General features: G+C 60.4%; 1 protein-coding gene across 1 annotated transcript in view; it reads left to right on the top strand.

Annotated features, from left to right (window-relative positions):
* Positions 1 to 533: 533 nt before the first annotated feature.
* Positions 534 to 19569, top strand: part of ARHGEF18 (Rho/Rac guanine nucleotide exchange factor 18) — a 77174-nt gene continuing 58138 nt past the window's right edge. Inside the window, exons 1-9 of the mRNA XM_054717146.1 lie at positions 534 to 655; positions 7904 to 8163; positions 9079 to 9229; positions 9868 to 9982; positions 10665 to 10722; positions 11052 to 11096; positions 14332 to 14409; positions 15358 to 15463; positions 15566 to 15707. Of these exons, the coding sequence (XP_054573121.1) occupies positions 641 to 655; positions 7904 to 8163; positions 9079 to 9229; positions 9868 to 9982; positions 10665 to 10722; positions 11052 to 11096; positions 14332 to 14409; positions 15358 to 15463; positions 15566 to 15707 (970 nt within the window). The 5' untranslated portion in view covers positions 534 to 640. The remainder of the gene's footprint in view (positions 656 to 7903; positions 8164 to 9078; positions 9230 to 9867; positions 9983 to 10664; positions 10723 to 11051; positions 11097 to 14331; positions 14410 to 15357; positions 15464 to 15565; positions 15708 to 19569) is intronic.

The raw sequence follows: 19569 nt of genomic DNA, 5'->3' as shown, positions 1-19569 counted from the left end.
GAAACTGGATTTCTCTCTCCCCAGCATCTCGCTGCTCCGGTGCCTTTCGGACCACCTTTGGAGGGGCAGCCTTTTGCGACTGTGGTCTTAGGTATGGACTCCCCAGCCACCAGCAGCCCTGTAGCTTTTCCTTTCCCCTCTCGCCAAGGGACGTGGTTTTGGTGCAACGCAGCTTCCTCCTCACCCTCTCGGCCTGCTGGCCGGCTGACCCTCTCCAGCCCAGATCCCCGTTCCTACCATTCTCTGGCTGTCCTCTGCCCTTCCTTATAAAGTGTCTCCTCAGCTGTGACTAATCTGTTAATTCCAGGTGGATGTTCTCCGGTTTAGTTGTTTTCCTAGTCTGGCCCCGGGATGAGGTACATGACACAACTGCCTATTGGGGCTGCCATTTTCTCTCCTCCTCTCTCAAAACCACCATCCCATTTTAGAGATAAGGAAACTGAGGCCTGTGGAGAGCCATGGCAGATGCAGAATTCAGGGCTCCTCACACCTCCCAGCTCAGCCCTGACACCTTGTCCTGCCTTTCTCCACAGGCTCTGAGTCCAAGCCATGTGTCCAGCCTTTTGACCCTGGGGCTGCAGCCTTGACCACCAACAGCAGCCGTGGATCCTGGAGGCCTGAGCACCTGGACTTCTCCACCATGGGGGACGAGCAGGCAGGTGTCTGACGCGGAGGCAGGCAGAAGCGAAGGCACCAGGACCAGCAAGTACACTTTATTTAGCACCTGCATGTCACAGGCACTTTGTGTGCACTATCTCAGGGGACCTCATTATAACTTGGCAAATTAGTTATTATCGCATATTACAGACGGAAAACTGGAATCATTTCTGAAACAAGAAGGGAGAAGGAAGGGTGGGAGGGAGGAAGGGTGGGCAGAGAGATGAATGGGTGGATGGACAGATGGACAATGTATGGATGGAAGGAAGGAAGGAAGGAAGGAAGGAAGGAAGGAAGGAAGAAAGGAAGGAAGGAAGGATGGAAGGAAGGAAGGAAAAAAGGAAGGGAGGGAGGGGGAGGGCAGGGAAGGAAGAAAAGAAGAAAGGGGGAAGGAAGGAAAGAATGAAGGACAGACAGATAAACAATGTATGGAAGGAAGGAAGGAAGGAAGGAAGGAAGGAAGGAAGGAAGGAAGGAAGGAAGGAAGGAAGGGAGGGAGGGAGGGAGGAAGGAAGGAAGGAAGGAAGGAAGGAAGGAAGGAAGGAAGGGCAAGGAAGGAAGGACAATGTATGGATGATGAATGGATGGAAGGAAGGAAAGAAGGAAGGGATGGAGGGGAGAGGAGGGGAGGAAGTGGGGGGAGGAAGGAAGGACAAAGGGATGGATGGATGGATGGATGGATGGATGGATGGATGGACGGATGGACAATGTATGGATGGATGGAAGGAAGGAAGGAAAGAAGGAAGGAAGGAAGGAAGGAAGGAAGGAAGGAAGGAAGGAAGGAAAGAAGGACAAAGGGATGAATGGATGGATGGACAGATGGACTATGGATGGATGGAAGGAAGGAAGGAAGGATGGAAGGAAGGACAAAGGGATGAATGGATGGATGGACAGATGGACAATGTATGGATGGAAGGAAGGAAGGAAGGAAGGAAGGAAGGAAGGAAGGAAGGAAGGAAAGGCAGAAGGATGGATGGATGGACAATGTATGGATGGATGGAAGGAAGGAAGGAAGGAAGGAAGGAAGGAAGGAAGGAAGGAAGGAAGGAAAGAAGGACAGACAAAGGGATGAATGGATGGATGGACAGATGGACTATGGATGGATGGAAGGAAGGAAGGAAGGAAGGGCAGATAGACTATAGATGGATGGATGGAAAGAAGGAAGGGATGGAGGGGGGAGGGAAGGGGAGGAAGTGGGGGAAGGAAGGACAGATAGACAATGTATGTATGTATGTATGTATGTATGGATGGATGGATGGATGGATGGAAGGATGGATGGGTATGCAGACGGATGGATGTAAAGGGAAGAAAAAGCTCACATGGGAGCTCTGAGCTAGAGCCGCCTGCAGAGTGGTCTGAAGCCAGGCTGAGCTGAGATGGCCAAGTTATTACAATCACACATCAGTCAGTTGTAGCCTGTGGGCTTCTCAGGAAAGGGTGTGATTTCCCAGAGCGGGCTGACAGCCCAAAACCATCTGCTGACAGTCCCCGCAACATCTGGGGCAGCAGGTCCTCACTGAAGGGGGTCTGCGTGGCATTTTACACTGCCCACTACTCTAAGGAAGGGCATTCTATGTAGCCACCTCTGTCATCCTGTATAATAAAAGCCTAATGTGCAAATTGTCCCCTGACCAGGAGTTCTACCAGGGGGTGGGGCTGGCCAGCCAACCACCTGCGGCCCCTCCCCCTGGCCAGCCCACCCCAGCTGGCGGTGGCAGCAGGCAGCCGGGGAAAGGGCGGCCCCAGCCGGCAGCCAGCAGCCACTAGGGACCCTACCCATGCACAAATTTCATGCACTGGGCCTCTAGTCTATATATATAAAAGCCAAGCAACCAGAACACCAGAACGACCGGAATGACCAGTTATTGAGATGCACACTGTGGCGGCCAACCAGCCCCTATCGGCCCCCCAAACTTCCCGTAGCCCCTCCCCCTGGCCAGCCTGTCCCCTGATCAGCCTGATTGGGGGCAGGGCCAGCCGGCCAACCTCCCGTGTTCCCTCCCCTCCACCAGCCAGGCCCCAATCAGCCCCCATCCAGGCCGGCCGGCTGGACCCCACCCATGCACGAATTCATGCACCGGGCCTCTAGTTTTATATAAAAGAACACTGGAGCCAAGCAGGGAACTAATTTTCTCAAGTGTCAGGGATGATCCAGGATAAACAAAAGTAGGACAGAGATGCAAATTGAGTTACAGCTCCTTCCAGGATTCTGGACCTCTTGAGTAGGAGCCATGGGCTGCAGACAGTCAGGCCAACAAGATGGTGAGGGAGAAACTGTGCCTGGGGGAGCAGTGAGCACTCAGCATTGCAGGGAGGCTCTGCACCCAACACCTCCAAATAAACCCCTCCCCCTGTGTCTCAGCCCTGGCACTCAATCACCATAGCTGGAGGCAAGGGAAGCCATTGTCCTTGCCCCTCCTTCCCATCCCCGCCCCAGCCCTGTGAGTGCTGCCCTGCACAGCCCTCAGTTCTGTCCACATCTCTCCTTCCTTCTCCAGGCCCCTGGCAGAGGCCACCATAACCACTCCCCCAGGTGATCTGCACGGGTGTCCTCACTGCTCCACCAGCTCCTGTCTTGCCCTCCTCCCCTCCCCCCCACACCCCCTCCCCCGCACCCCCCACCAAGCTCATCTTGGCTCCGCATCTTGCATAATCTTTTCAAAGGCAAATCACAACCCCTCACCTCCCTCCCACCACTGTGTGCAGCCTGAAGATTAAATCCTTAGTTGGCCCACCAGGCCTCCTGGTCCAGCCCCATCCCCCTCCCTCCACACCTCCAGCCGTCAGGAGCTCTTCTTCCAGCTGTTGGAAGGTGCTGTGAACGCTCAGGCTGTGGGCTTCTGGACGTGCTGGGTTTTGTGGCCTGAAATGCCCTCACCCATAGCCTCTGCCCACCCAACTCCTATTCATTCCTCAGGGCTTCCCGGCTGTCACTTCCTCTAGGAAGCTGGCCTTGATTGATTGATTGATTGATTGATTGATTATTGATTGATTCAATTTTACATTTAGTAGGACTTTTTACTGAAACTCTATGAACTGATAAGATGTAGATCATTTTAAGATATATGAAACTTGGTCCTGGCCGGTGGGCTCAGTTGGTTGGCATTGCGCCCTGTATCAAAGGGTTGCCTGTTGGATTCCTGGTCAGGGACAGGCCCAGGTTTCGGGCTCACAGGAGGCAACCAATCGATGTTTCTCTCTCACACATTGATGTTTCCCCCGCCTCTCTCTCTCTCTCTTCCTCTCTCTCTAAAAGTCAATTTTTTAAAAAAAAAGTAAGTAAATAAAATGTATGAAACTTGACCAATATGGTCAGTTAAAGAAATCATTTTTATGTCATGTGGAGACTATTTTATGTGGTTGGAACTAGGGGGTTTTTTGGTTTGGTTTTGGCTATGGGAGCTGTCTAAAGGTTATCTAACTTTTTTTTAACTAAGTTGCAGTTAGTAGGTCTTCACACCAATGATTGCCCTGGGTTTTGTACTTTTTAAAAAGAGATTTTTCTAAGTAAAATTCCAATCTAGAATTCCTGTTCCTCCAGACTGGGTCAGGGGGCCCCCTTCAGATCTTCCCCTGCCCACTTCCTGGAACATCACATGTTGTAATTGCTGGATTTAATCCCCAACGTCCCCCAGTTCGCTCCAGGCAGCCAGGGGCTGTGTGACTCCTGAAGTAGAAAACTTGGAATATAAAAACAGTAACCACCGAATATCTGCTTCCGTCAGTCGAGCACTTGCAATGTGCAAACCTCATCGCGTGTTCCCTGCAGAGCCATCGGTCCGTTTTAGAGATGAGAAAACTGAGGCCCATAGGAACGTGGCCGTGGGGACACTGAGTTGGCTAATAAAGCCATAACAGGACTGCAGACCTTGAGTAAGGCCTTTCAACCAGGCTGCCATTCAAGAACCATCCGTCCTGGTATTTATTTGCTATTTTATTTAAAACCAAGTCCCTTTTGCCACGGGGAGATAGTACAAGGGAAACCATATGCGTGACGTCGCTTTGGTGTGCTGCTGTTCCCTAATAGAAAAGCGGGTAAACAACTCCTCACCTTGTTAAAGACGTGTTTATCGATGCGCGATTTAAATCTGCTCGCAGTAAGCCCATCTGCAGAGGGGTCGATCCCGGGGCCATCTCACCTCTGGGTCTGAACGGGGAGCCCATTCCCCAAGGTTCTCCGTGGTCCAGAGAGCAGAGCCTGAGCCAGTTACAATGATGAGTCAGAGGCCTGGACAGGCCCCCTCGGGCCAGCTCACACGGTTCCTCACCCAGGAGATGTGGGAGGAAAGGTGTAGGTCCCTAGTGAAGCCCCTGCCTGTTCCTCTAGCAGTGCACCTGCTGCACGGACCGGGGCATCCTGTGCCCTCAGCCTGCCACCCCCAGCTCTGGCCGGGTGCCCACTGCTGCCTCCTGTGAGGGACACCAGATGCGAGAGAGGGAGAGGGTCCCGGCCCAGGCCAAGAGGCTGTCCTGACGTGTTTATATTTATGGGAGGATGGAAACCAGAGCCACAAGGAGACGTTTGGGGCAGTGGCCGGGGAGAAAGGAGATCGCTAGAGGCTGTGCAGGCACCAGGGATGGGACTGGAGATCTGAAAGGAGGCCGCTGCCGGGGTGCCAGGAGGGCCAGGCGTTTTGACAGAGACTAAGGAAGGGGCCCTGGTGTGCCAAGGACAGAGGGCAGCAGGGGAGGCAGAGAAGGAGCAGCCGGAGAGGTGGGAGGGAAGCAGACCTGGGCACAAAGGAGAGATTCCGGGAGGAAGGAGGCCTGGAAAACAGTGTGGCAGGTCCTCGAAAAATAAAAAATGCAATTACCATGCGCTCCAGCGATTCCACTTCTGAATAGCTACCCCAAAATATTGAAAGCAGGGACTCACACCTAGCGGCACACCCAGGTTCGAAGCAGCATTATCCACAACAGCCAACACGTGGAGACAGCCCAAGTACCCCCAGCAGATGACGGATGTGCACAATGTGCTCTGTTTACATCCACACTGTGTGGTCCACCCACGCAGCGGACTGTTACTCGGCCTTAAAAAGGAATGGAATCCCGGCACATGCTAGAATACAGATACACCTTGAAAACATCAGGTCAAATGACATAAATCAGACACAAAAGGATAATATCATGTGGTTTCCCTTTTAGGAGGTCCCTAGAGGAGTCCCCTCCACAGAGACGGTGGAGTCCAGGTCCCCAGGGGTCGGGAGGGGGCGAGAGGGAAGGGGAGTTAGAGTTGGACGGAGACAGAGTGTCTATCTGGGAGGATGACAAGCTCTGGAGCTGGATGGTGGTGACATGATGTGAATGCACTTAATGCCCCTGAACTGTACACGTACAAATGGTAGAAACTGGTAAACTTTCTTATGTATATTTTGCCATAATACCAAGAATGACAAGGGAGAGGTCAGTACGTAGAGAGCTCCAAGTGGGTGAGGTCAGGAGAACAGGCCAGGCTGCATGACTCTCCCCTCCTTATTCCAAGGCACGTGTGGCCTCCGCCGTGCCTCCTGCCAGCCAAGATCCTCGGCTGACCAAGAGCCTGGCTTTCGGTTAGCGGGTATTTTTCCAATTCAAACTGGAAACGTCCCCACACCAAGACTTAGCCGGAATCCCTCCCTTCTCCCTCACCTGGTAAAAAGACTGGCCGTGCCACATGGTCCAGGGGTAGGGTTGCAAGGTTGCACAAATAAAATTACAGGACACCCAGTTGGATTTAAATGTCAAACATTTGGGATATACCTATGCTAAAAAACTTACTTGTTGTTTATCTAAAATTCAAATTTAACCAGGTGTCCTGTATTTTATCTAGTAACCCTCTCCTAGGGCCCTCTTGCAGAATTCATGCAGAGGGACACCTTCAGGCCACCAACTGGGACAGTCCATTCAGGGCTTCCTGAGATCACATAATGCCTGAGGCAGGAGCGGCCCACCCACCCACTTACCTACCAAAAACGTATCTGGAGACAGTCCTAACAAAGGCCTGGAAAGGGACAGAGGGACACCTTACCTAACCTCAAGGGGTCGGGGTAATAGCCTGGAGGGCATGCCAAAATTGGGTTTTGAAGGATGAATAGGAGTTCACCAGGCTGACTCTAAGTGGGCTGGGAGAAAAGGGCCTCCAAGAAGAAGAAAAGGCCGGCGTCCTGGCTGGAAAAATTGACAAACAGAATGACTGGGAGGAAGAGAGAGAAGGGCAAAGGAAGTAGGGGAAAGGAGCAGAGAGCATCGAATCAAGAAAGAACATAGAGCTTGGGTGCAGACAGACCTGAGTTTGAGCCTAGCTCTGCTATTTATGGTCTGAGCTGCTCTGGGTTAGTCCTTTCTCCTCCCTGCCGCTTTGTCTCCTGATCCGGAAAATACTGCCCCCTGGTGGAGCTGCTGTGGGAGACACATCTGCGAATCTGGTGTCTAACCCTGCCTGGCATGTTGCTGCCTCCTGGGTGGGAGGGAACCTGAGGCTACGAGGGGCCAGAAGCAGGGGCAGCTGACCCTGTAGCCTTTCGTACTGTGCGGAGGAGCTGTGGCGCCTACCTGTTGGGGAGGAAAAGGCAGTGGAAGGCCTGACCGCTCAGATGTTCCCGAGTCCTCTCTGGTAGGAGGGGGCAGAAATGGGGGAGCTGAGCGAGAAGGGTGCAGGGTCTAGGACTGTAATTCCTTAAATGCTGAGAATTTGCTCATCATGAATCTCCTTGCATTGCTTTTGAGTTGCTTTAAAAAATACATTAAAACATTATCTTGATTCCTGAGTTTTGGGTCCCCCCTTCAGTTCTGTGCCTCAGGCAGATGCCTCACCTGCCTCACCCTAGTCCCAGCTCGGTAGGGAGACTTAGGGCCCAGGAGAAGCGTGAGCCCCAAGCAGCCCTGCGACGAGGAGCCTGCACGCGCAGTAAGGACAGCACTCCTCTGTGCGGCGCTCGCCAGCTTGCACTTGCAGCCTTGATCTTCCCTGAGCCTTAAAGTGAGCAGGGTGAGCAGGCAGGGCAGGGCTACTGAAGACAATGGACCCTGAAGACAATGGGTCCATCAGAAACTCAGAGGGAGGCGGGAGCCCAGACTCCATCCCCTTTAGGGGGGAATAAGGCCTTGAAGGCCCAGGTGAGACAGAGGCCTGTGGGACTGCCCTCCATCCCAGCCCACCCACCCGGAGAAGGCGCTGAGCTCAAGTGGCACAGCAGGGATATGGGCAGGCTGGGTCTTGGGGCCTCTGCTGCCTTCCGCAATGTGCTCTTCTCCCCCCCACCTGCAGGACGATGCGATTCCTGGGCCGCTCGGGGACAGCACAGAGGACCTCAGCCTGGACTTGGGGGCCCTTCAGGGCAGCCAATATCTCCAGGACCTGGGCCTTGAGGCCCCTGCCCACAGCCAGACTGGAGCGGCCGGGGACAGTGACCCCCCTGGTGGAGCAGCAGGAAGCGGTTCATCCTCCTCCAGCTCAGCAGGACCCCAGGGCCGGCCTCGGAGATGCAGCTGGGCGAGGCCCCGCAGCTGCTCAGACAGCTGGCAGAGGTTGGTCCCCGCCACGGAGCCTTCCGTGACCCCTCCCAGGATCCGGGGTGTCCGCACCGGCAGAGGCAGCCCCCTTCCAGGACACAAATCCACGTGCACGGGAAAACATGAGTGTGTGCAAGCCCCAAACGACACTGTACACACACACTGCAGGCTGGTGCGATCCCAGGTGTGCACGCTGGCCCACGCACACTCGGTGTCCCGCTGCCCACGTTCACCACACAGCCTTGCACATTCACTGCCTCTGACCCATACCTATCGGCCTGCATGTCCGACTTGCAGGGCAGTGGCACATGCATGCACAAAGCCACAGATGTGCTTGGAATCAAGACACATATTGCCCTGGCTGGTTTGGCTCAGTGGATAGAGCATGGCCTGCAGACTGAAGAGTCCCGGGTTCGATTCCAGCCAAGGGTACATGCCCGGGTTGCAGGCTCGATCCCCAGTGGGGGGTGTGCAGGAGGCAGCCGATCAATGACTCTCTCTCATCACTGATGTCTCTCTCTCTCTCCCTCTCCCTTCCTCTCTGAAATCAATAAAAAAATATATATATTTTAAAAAGACACATATGAATGCTCGATTCCACACACACCACAGTGGCAGCCTTAAAGAGTGGAGGTGGGTGCTTTAGCCACCCCCACGCAACCCCTCCAACCCTCTCACCCCAAATGGAAAGCCAGTCCATGTAAAAATGGGGGGGTCTGTGATGCACAGGTAGCTTCAGCAGATCCACCAACCCGGCTCCTCCCCCCACCCCCCCCCCCGCTCCCCCTCTGATACAGGGCAATCTGGACCCCTCTCCATGGCCCAGAAGTGTCATCTGCAGGTCCTCCCCACCCCCCAGGATGCTGGAGCTGAGCGGCAGCCGGTGGAGAAGCCCTGCTGACGCCCTGAATCCCTCCCTTCTCCCCCCAGGTTCAGCCTCGACTCCTCGGCTGTGAATGAGGGGCCATGTCTCCCGCGGACGCTGGCTACCCTTGCTCTGAACCTTCCTGGAGAGGGTCTGCAGGCCTGGACTAAAGAGTGTCTCTCCGGGGGCGGGGCCCCAGCGGAGCACCCAGGCAAGGTGGGTGCAGCCTGCAGCCACCCGGACAGTCACACCTCTGGGCCCAGGAGCCGCGCTGCAGGCTGCGGGCAGGAAGGAGAGCCTCACCCATAGGACCACCTGCCATGGCTGGGCGGTCCGAGCTGGAGCCCACGGCTGGGGAGTCTCTGAGCCTGAGATTGCAGCCCAGGCCTGAGGATTCTTCCCTGAGGCGGGCCCACAGCAGGGGACCCTTGGCCGGAAGTGCAGCCCATTGGCCGGGGGCAGGGGACTCCTCGGCAGGCGGCCTTGCAGCGGGAAGGGAGCCCTGTCTGTGCTTGGAGTCTGCAACCCAGAGGTCTCTTCCTAAGTCCGGGATTCCAGCCCACAGCTGGGCGAGAGCCTGGGCCCTTTGCTCCTGACGGACCTGCAGACGGACTGGTCCTGGAACCTGCAGCTCACTGTCAGGGCCGGCCCACAGCCCAGCCCGGGGCAGGGGACCTGCCCAGCATCTCTAGGGAGGGTACAGAGGGTACGGCTCCAGCATCTGGCTGCTGGGGGACCCACTGCCCTGTGCCTGGGGGCCCCTGCCTGTGGCTAGAGGCTGGGCAGAGACCTTGGTCGGGAGCCTTCCTGCAGCCGCTGGCACCCCGGCTTAGCGAGGTGCGTGTTCCCCGCAGGAAGGTGCCGGCCTGGAGGAGAGAGTGAGGTCACAGTCGGTTCCCGTGACCTTGGACGAGATCAGCGCCCTGGAAAGCTCTCGGGCTTCGGAGGTGCCCGCTCAAGCTGCCCAAGGTAGCCAGGCCCGGGGGTTCCCGCACCCACACCGAGCAGGGCGGTGGGGCTTGGCTAGAAGGTGCCCTGGACGGGTCCCAGCTGGGCCCCGAGGATGTGGAGGTCCTGGGGGAGGGGTCCCTGGGGGAGGGGTTCTGGCATCTGCCCCTCCCCTCCCCGCCCCGCCCCCAGGGGTCTGGAGCCAAGGTGGCCCCACCGCCGCCATGGCCTCGCCTCCCTTCTCGTTCTGACTCTGTCTCTTTCGTCGCCCCCCTGCCTGTCGGACTCTGGGTCCTGAGAGCTGTGTCTCCCTGGTGTCAGGCAGACCTGCAGGCCAAACCCAGACCCGCCACTTTCTGACGTCTCAGCCCTGCAGCCTCTCTATGAACTGAGACAGTGTACCGCCTTAGGGCCACTGGAGGCGCGCGCGCGCGCGCACACACACACACACACACACACACACACGTGCAAAGCACTTAGCACATCCTAAGCTCTTGTGAAAAGCTGGGGACACCTCCATCCCTGCTCTCTTGCCTCTTCCCGCCTCTCCTCCAGAAAGTGGCAAGGCCCCTGGGGCCATCTCCAGGTCTGCAGGGGTGGGTCAGAGGGCGCCCCCTGCAGGGCGGGGCTCCTCAGTCACTCTGCAGAAGAGGGGTGGGGGGAGCTCCCCGGCCTGTGCTTCCTGATGTTGGGTCACTTCCAGGCCTGGAGCCACCCGTGCTGGAGAGTCTGGAAAAGGACCACGTGGAACCAGATCACGTGTGAGTGTCTGCCCCGTGCGGGGAGGAGCCCCAGTGGAAACCAGGGGGCGGCTGTGGGAGGAGGGGTGCAGGTGTCAGCACTGCTGGCAGCAAGTGACTGGGCAGCCAGGGTCCCTCTCAGTCCCCCATGACCTCATCTTCTCTCCCACCCCACCCTTCTCCCCGGGGAGGGACAGGCCCCTCAGAGAGGTTCCGACAGGCCTCGGGAGGGGGCCGGGGCTCCTGGGTAGGGTCTGCTTCAGGACCCAAGGCAGGTGAGGCCATGCCCCTCACCTCGGGGAACAGGTCTGTAATCTGGGACGACTGTGGGCTATCTTATTCCCGCCCAGGCTGATGGTGCAGCAGGTACTGCAAGAACTTCGACAGTTCCACGGGTAAGTGGAAGGGAGACAGGCGAGGGAACGGGGGTGGGAGGACAGGAGTGGGGCAGACAGGGGACTAGACGGGTATGGGGGACAAGTGTGGGAAAGGACAGATGTAGTAGGTGGTTGTGGAGAAGTGTGGGAGCACAGGTGTGGAGGACAGATGTGGAGCGACAGGTATAAGAGGACAGGTGTGAGAGTCAACAGGTGTGGGAAACAGGCTGTAGAGAAGACGGAGAAATGGGGGCAGGACAGGTGGGAGGGGAGGCCGTGGGAGGGGAGGCCGGTGGGAGGGGGGCCGGTGGAAGGGGAGGCCAGTGGGAGGGGAGGCCATGGGAGGGGAGGCGGTGGGAGGGGGGCCGGTGGGAGGGGAGGCCGGTGGGAGGGGGGCCGGTGGGAGGGGGGCCGGTGGGAGGGGAGGCTGTGGGAGGGGAGGCCGTGGGAGGGGAGGCCGGTGGGAGTGGAGACCGTGGGAGGGGAGGCCGTGGGAGGGGGGCCGGTGGGAGGGGGGGCCGTGGGAGGGGAGGCCGGTGGGAGGGGGGCCGGTGGAAGGGGAGGCCAGTGGGAGGGGAGGCCGTGGGAGGGGAGGCGGTGGGAGGGGGGCCGGTGGGAGGGGGGCCGGTGGGAGGGGAGGCGGTGGGAGGGGGGCCGGTGGGAGGGGGGCCAGTGGGAGGGGGGCCGGTGGGAGGGGAGGCCATGGGAGGGGAGGCCGGTGGGAGGGGGGGTCGGTGGCAGGGGAGGCGGTGGGAGGGGGGCCGGTGGGAGGGGGGCCGGTGGGAGGGGAGGCGGTGGGAGGGGGGCCGGTGGGAGGGGGGCCGGTGGGAGGGGAGGCCGGTGGGAGGGGGGCCGGTGGGAGGGGGGCCGGTGGGAGGGGAGGCTGTGGGAGGGGAGGCCGTGGGAGGGGAGGCCGGTGGGAGTGGAGACCGTGGGAGGGGAGGCCGTGGGAGGGGGGCCGGTGGGAGGGGGGCCGTGGGAGGGGAGGCCGGTGGGAGGGGGGCCGGTGGAAGGGGAGGCCAGTGGGAGGGGAGGCCGTGGGAGGGGAGGCGGTGGGAGGGGGGCCGGTGGGAGGGGGGCCGGTGGGAGGGGAGGCGGTGGGAGGGGGGCCGGTGGGAGGGGAGGCTGTGGGAGGGGAGGCCGTGGGAGGGGAGGCCGGTGGGAGTGGAGACCGTGGGAGGGGAGGCCGTGGGAGGGGGGCCGGTGGGAGGGGGGCCGTGGGAGGGGAGGCCGGTGGGAGGGGGGCCGGTGGAAGGGGAGGCCAGTGGGAGGGGAGGCCATGGGAGGGGAGGCAGTGGGAGGGGGGCCGGTGGGAGGGGGGCCGGTGGGAGGGGAGGCGGTGGGAGGGGGGCCGGTGGGAGGGGGGCCAGTGGGAGGGGGGGCCGGTGGGAGGGGAGGCCATGGGAGGGGAGGCCGGTGGGAGGGGGGTCGGTGGCAGGGGAGGCGGTGGGAGGGGGGCCGGTGGGAGGGGGTCCGGTGGGAGGGGGGTCGGTGGCAGGGGAGGCGGTGGGAGGGGGCCGGTGGGAGGGGAGGCCGTGGGAGGGGGGCCATGGGAGGGGAGGCCGGTGGGAGGGGGGTCGGTGGCAGGGGAGGCGGTGGGGAGGGGGGCCGGTGGGAGGGGAGGCCATGGGAGGGGAGGCCGGTGGGAGGGGGGTCGGTGGCAGGGGAGGGCGGTGGGAGGGGGGCCGGTGGGAGGGGAGGCCATGGGAGGGGGGGCCGTGGGAGGGGGGGCCATGGGAGGGGAGGCCGGTGGCAGGGGAGGCCGGTGGGAGGGGGTCAGGTGGGAGGGGGGCCGGTGGGAGGGGGGCCGTGGGAGGGGGTCCGGGAGGGGGGCCGTGGGAGGGGGGCCGTGGGAGGGGGGCCGTGGGAGGGGAGGCCGGTGGGAGGGGGGCCGTGGGAGGGGGGCCGGTGGGAGGGGGGCCGTGGGAGGGGAGGCCGGTGGGAGGGGGGCCGTGGGAGGGGAGGCCGGTGGGAGGGGGGCCGTGGGAGGGGAGGCCGGTGGGAGGGGGGCCGTGGGAGGGGGGCCATGGGAGGGGAGGCCGGTGGCAGGGGAGGCCGGTGGGAGGGGGTCCGGTGGGAGGGGGGCCGTGGGAGGGGAGGCCGGTGGGAGGGGGACCGTGGGAGGGAGGCCGGTGGGAGGGGAGGCCGGTGGGAGGGGGGCCGTGGGAGGGGGGCCGTGGGAGGGGAGGCGGTGGGAGGGGGACCGTGGGAGGGAGGCCGGTGGGAGGGGAGGCCGGTGGGAGGGGGGCCGTGGGAGGGGAGGCCGGTGGGAGGGGGGCCGTGGGAGGGGGGCCGGTGGGAGGGGGGCCGTGGGAGGGAGGCGGTGGGAGGGGGACCGTGGGAGGGAGGCCGGTGGGAGGGGAGGCCGGTGGGAGGGGGGCCGTGGGAGGGGGACCGTGGGAGGGGAGGCCGGTGGGAGGGGGGCCGTGGGAGGGGGACCGGTGGGAGGGGGGTCCGGTGGGAGGGGAGGCCGTGGGAGGGGAGGCCGGTGGGAGGGGGGGCCGGTGGGAGGGGAGGCCGTGGGAGGGGAGGCCGGTGGGAGGGGAGGCCGTGGGAGGGGAGGCCGGTGGGAGGGGGGCCGTGGGAGGGGGACCGTGGGAGGGGGGCCGGTGGGAGGGGAGGCGGTGGAGGGGGGACCGTGGGAGGGGAGGCGGTGGGAGGGGGGCCGGTGGCAGGGGAGGCGGTGGGAGGGGGGCCGGTGGGAGGGGGGCCGGTGGGAGGGGAGGCCGTGGGAGGGGAGGCCGGTGGCAGGGGGGCCGGTGGCAGGGGAGGCCAGTGGGAGGGGGGCCGGTGGGAGGGGAGGCCGTGGGAGGGGAGGCCGGTGGGAGGGGAGGCCGTGGGAGGGAGGGGGGGGCCGGTGGGAGGGGGGTCCGGTGGGAGGGGGGTCATGGGAGGGGGGTCCGGTGGGAGGGGAGGCGGCGGGAGGGGAGGCGGTGGGAGGGAAGGCCAGTGGGGAAGAGAGCAGGGCCATGTAGGGAGGAGAGAGCCGCACTGGCCACGAAGCCTCTGCAGATGGAACAGATGTTAGAAAAGCTCCCCGGCTCGCTGATTCTGTTCCACCCGTGTGGCCCTGCCTTCTGTGGGAACACATGCCCCAGTGACCATACATGCAAGCCCACATGGGAGGAAGGGTGGGCTCTCGGGCCATGGCAGCGGGCAGCGGGCGCACACCTAACCACAGAAACCCGGGGGGAGAGGGCCGCTGGGTGGGGGAGGGGCTGCTGATCGGTGTCTGTCCCCTCTGGTCCTGCAGGGCTCAGCAGAGGGCTCAGCTGTCGGTCAGCCCCCGAGAAGCCCCCTCAAACCTCACCTGGTTTGAGTTCCTGTCCGAGTGAGTAGGCAGAGCTGCTGGCGGGGGGGGGCGGGGGGGAGGTGGGAGCCCAGCACTGGGTCTGCACAAGCGTGTCCTGGCGGCCCGCGGTGCCTGGCCTGGGCTCGGGGCAGGAGCTGGGGTCCCCATCCTCTCGCTGGAACCACCAAGGGCAACAGCGGGGTGAGGGTGGGGCTCCTCGTGCACCTGCGGTGGAGGAGGAGGACTTCCTGGAGGAGGTGACCGCTGGGACTGGGTTCAGGGAAGGGTAGAGTTCGCCAGTCCGCGGAGCTGAGGATGGGGGAGAAAACAGTGCCTTCTGGACTGGGGACCGGTGTCACGGTGGGGCTGGGAGGAGGGACAGTGGAGGAAGTCAGCAGGGGCCGGGCCACCTCTGTAAAGTTGAGGCCACAGCTGCCTAGTGACTGAGGATGGTGAGCACAGATGGCTGGGCAGGCAGGGTGCAGCCTGGAGGTGCAGAACCCCCGCCAGGGATAGATTCTGCCCAGCTGGGCTTGTTTGTCGTTGACCTAACAAGTATTTATTAAATAAAGATGTGCCTGTGATCAGGTGAGCCGGGGGGATTTATAGGCTCATTAGATCTGGAGAGGGGGGAGGGGGGAATCAGAGGGAGGAGGCAGGGATGGCAGAGCCACGATTTCCAGCCCAGGCCCATCAAGGGACCTCAAGCTTGAGACCATGTCACTTGCCCCCCTGCAAACCCAATCCCTGTGGCTCCTGGAACTTTGCAAACAGCCTCAAACGTCTGACGAGTGAACAAATGAGTGAGAGAAGGAGGGAGAGAGGTGGGGACCACAGAAGAGGTGAGTCAGGAGGAGGAGGCCACAGCGAGGTGGATGCAGGTCGGTTCCAGGAGCGACGTGCAGGCCTGGCTCGGAATGGCCCTCTGACCCTGCTGCCCGCCCCCTCTCCCCACCCCCTCCCCCCATCCATCTTCCCACCCCTCAGGAGCGAAGACGGAGCCAGCAACATCGAGAGGAGTGACAGGGGCACCACCAGGGTGAAGTGCAGACTCAGCTCCCTCCGCAGTCGAGTCACCAGGCACAAGGACAAGGTCGGGGGGAGGGCACGGGGTCCCCTCTGCCTGCCTCGGCATGTCAGCGTGCCCCTGGCCCTGCAGCCCTGTGGTTCTAAATGTCACCTCTGTCCCCCACAGGGGAAAAGCCCGCTCCCGCTAAAGGACAAGGATCAGGATGCTCGAGAGAGAAGGGAACGTGTCGATGGCCACCCGCTGTCACGAGGAGCCTCCTCCGGCCACGCCAGCTGCCCCCTGTGCAGCACACCAGCGCTCAGCCCCAGTAAGTCAGGGGGCCCCGCCGTCCCCCCGGATGGCAGCCACTTTCTCTACTTTTCTAAATCGCTCTTGTGGCCGCCCTCGCCCTTTGCACTCTTGTCCCATTTCGCCCTTGCCAAGGGTGGGCTGACCGTGGCTCCCTGGACAGCACCAGCGTTGGTCCCCACGGGCAGGGACCATTTGGTTAGCGAGGGGCCCCCCAAAATTCCCTTTCAAGTTTCACTTTTGTCGTTGCAAAATCCTCTTGCGAAATGTGGACTCGGGCAGGGAATTGGCTAGCGAGGGCTGAACCACGAAGTCCTCCGTGTGGCCTGTTCTCTCACAGCTCCTTCCACAGGCACTGGGGACGGACAGCCCGGTCTCTCTCCGCCTGTCTGGCCGCTCCCTGGCCTGTGGCTGCCGAACTGCAGGCCTCACACTGTGTCTTCCCTGCGTGCGTGTCTGTCTCCCAATGTCCCCTTTCTTACAAGGACACTAGTCAGCCACATTGTATTAGGGGCCCGTCCTCCTCCAGCGTGACCTCATCTGAACCTACGACGTCAGCAATGACCCTATTTCCAAATAAGGCCACCTTCTGAGATACGGGGGGGACGAGGACTGCAACCTGTGAATGGCGGGTGTTACCAGAAAGGGGACCGGCCCGGAGTGGGTCTGCCTAGGGCCAGCTGGGCCCGTGTGGGTTCTTGACTTTGTGCGGGAAGAATTTCACAACAGGAGTCCGGGGGGCTACGAGGGACCGTTTATTAAAGCTGGGGGCAGTGGAACAAAGGGCTTCGCGTAGAAGAAGCAGCAGGAGAGCCCCGGCTGGGCTGCCCTCGCTCTCAGGGAGTCAGAGAAAAGGGGGCCTTGGGGACAGGCTCAGGGATTAGCCCGGGACGAGCTGCTGCTGCCCTTTGCTCCCCAGGTTGCAAGTCTCGTGGGGCCCCTTAGCGTTTAGGAGATGCATGCCTGTGGGGGAAGAAGTGGGGGGAGAGGGGGAAGGGAGTGGCGGGGGCTGCTCCCGAGGAAGAGCATGTGTTGGGTCATTTGTCTTGAGGCTTCGAGATAGAGACTCTTCCCAAAACGGTAATACAGCCGTCCAGGTGTGGGGCCCTGAACCCGTGGCGGATTCTGGAGGCCTCTGGCCTTCCGGGAGGCTTCCATCCCCGTGTCTGCTGTGGGTAGACAAAGTCTGGCCTTTTAACTGGCTTCTAATAGTTGGGCCAGTAACCTGTCGCTGTCACAGTTTTCTAACAGCCTCAGTCCCTTAAGAGGCCTCGTAGCATGAGACAGCGTCCCTCCAGAAAGAAATGAGCCCAGCCAGCGTTTCTGGGTTCAAATTCTATTTCCAGCAAGTTTCCAAGATCAGGTAACAAAACCCGTTTATGTCTCTGAGCACAGTGCATTTGAGGCTTTTCTCTATTAGCTACCCCTGTGGATAGCATTAATGACAAGCAGTGACAAGGCTGCCAGAGCAGACTGCAGCTCGCGGCCTCGCAGCAACAGAGCAGAGGGCGGGCTACACTCCGGGGCAGCTTTTCTGGGTGACTTTTCTCTGACCAGGAATTCTCTGTTGCCCCCTCCCCCAACCCCTGGTGTCCAGCCAGGAGGTCCGAGGGGTGCCTTGGCTGGGGAACTCACAGGGGGCTGTGGGCTGCCCTAAGTCCCAGGCTAGGGGCACAGGGTCTGACTGTCCCTCTTGGGCCTAAGGAGGTGGGGGCGCTTGGGGTTTCACACCCCAGGAGTAAATTCCAAAGAATAGGTAGTGTGCGCTGCTGGCTCCTCACATTTGGGCTGTGAGCCTTTCCTAAGTCCCCGGCCAGGAGCCGGGGGTTTCAGTTCCCTCCCGGCGCTAAAAGAAGCTGGGGAGACACTTTTCAGCTCCCCTCCCCCCAGGCCCCGGGGATCAGGAGCCAGCGATCACTGGGAGCCCGGGAGCTGCTGTGAAGGCATCTCCTGTGGCCGTATGCTCCGGCCCCGCTGTCGGATTCTGTGCACCTGGCCGCCAGCAGTGCAAGGCTAAGACAGGAAATGGACCAGGACAGGAGAGAGGGGGCAAGAGTGACAACCCTCGCCACCCCTCCCCGCCCCCTGCCCACCCCCAGTGCAGGCCAGATGCAGGCCAGAACAGCTGCGGGAACACAGGGTCCCGTCAGCTTCTATTTCTTCTGCGATTTTATCTTCCGAGGGCTGGTTTGGAAGCTCAGATGGGCTTCTTGAGTATCAGGGAGATGACAATGGCAGGGAGGGGTGTTTTCCGCGTGTTCCACAAGTCCGTTCTCGCAGTCACGCCCCTATTGTGGGGGCACTCTGATGCACCATAGGATGTGGAACCGCATACCTGGCCCCCACCCACTAGATGCCAGCACCCCTCCCATGGAGTCAGGACAACCCAAAATGGCCACACGCTCCCTGGAGGACAGGACTGCCCTGGGTGAAAAACCAGGGGGCTAGAGAGATGGAGAGCAGGGCCTAGAAATTACACCTCCACCCTCGGAGCCGGTTACGGTTGATGTTTAATTTCTTGCCTTTCCTGGCTCCACACGGGGCATTAGTTCCTTCTTCCTCATTCCTGCCTCTTTCCGAGCACCGAGCACCGAGCACCGAGCACCGAGCACCGAGCACCGCTGTGGCTTGGCCTGGTGTAGAGCCGGGGTGTCCGCTGCTGGTGCTGTGGTCAGGAGCGTGCGGTTTTGAACTGTTTGTCCATCGAAGGCGCTCCAACCCGCTTTCTGACACACAACCTGTCCTTGGCTGAGGCTGGCATGGGCTTTGCAAGTGCAGAATGCACTGACAACTTCTGTGTCTTGAAGTGCTTCTCAGCAGCAGGTGATTTCCTGTTTCTGCTCTTTGGGGGTTGAGTTCGGGTGACGACAGGGGGCCTTCCTGGAGGGCCAGGATCAAGCGAGCCCTGGCTCAGGCATCGGACTCAGGGAGCTGGTGAGAAGTTGGCAGAAAGGAGGGTGAGATCTAGAACCCTCCACAGACGGACATAAGGGAGCGGCTGCTTTCACGCACAGAGGCGAGGCGGAGTATTCTGCAGCACGATCGATCCCAAAGGTGAAAAAGTTTGCTGTGGGGCTCTTGACAGAAAACGTTTGCTGGCCCGGGAACTAACTTAGTCTGCAGCAAGGAAGACCCAAGAAGACTTGCCCCAGCTAGCAGATCAATAAACCGCTTAGCAATATGACCTTGAAGGAGGAGGGTTCCGACAGGGACTAATTTCCTGAACGCCACGTTACAGTCACAGAAGGGACCCTCTTCTTTCCCCTAAACTTTTAATTTTAGATGTAACAAAAGGTGCAAAAAGAATAAAGAGGGTCCTCTTATATCTTTCACTCAGCTTCCCCTCATGTTAACCTCTTATACTAGTACTAGAGGCCCGATGCATGAAAATTCGTGCAAGAGTAGGCCTTCCTTCCCAGGCTGGCTTCCCTCGGCCCCGGCTTTGTCAGGAAGGATGTCCGGAATGACATCCAGTCTAATTAGCATATTACCCTTTTGTTAGTATAGATAACCACAGTACATTGGTCACAATTTAGCAACCAACATTGGAACAACACTACTTACCAAACTCCAGCTTCAGATTCCACCAGTTGTTGCTGTTGTTGTTGTTTTTTGTTTCCGTTAGGGTGCGCTTCCTATTTTCGGATCCAGCTCAGGACACATTATCTTTAATCATCCTGCCTCCCATCTCTCTGGTCCGTGACGGTTTCTCAGCCTCTTCTTATTGTTCATGACCTTGACAGTCTTGAGAAGTATTAGCCTTGTGTCTTGTACAGTGTCCTCCAGTCTAGGTTTGTCTGATGTTTCCTCATAATTAGACACAGGGGGTTATGGTTTGAGGAACCTCTTGCCTCATCATATCAGAGGGCAACCTTCAACCC

The sequence above is a fragment of the Eptesicus fuscus genome, chromosome 6 (genome assembly GCF_027574615.1).
Source record: "Eptesicus fuscus isolate TK198812 chromosome 6, DD_ASM_mEF_20220401, whole genome shotgun sequence".
In the NCBI taxonomy this organism is placed as follows: Eukaryota; Metazoa; Chordata; class Mammalia; order Chiroptera; family Vespertilionidae; genus Eptesicus; species Eptesicus fuscus.
This window is presented reverse-complemented; position numbering and strand designations above follow the sequence as displayed.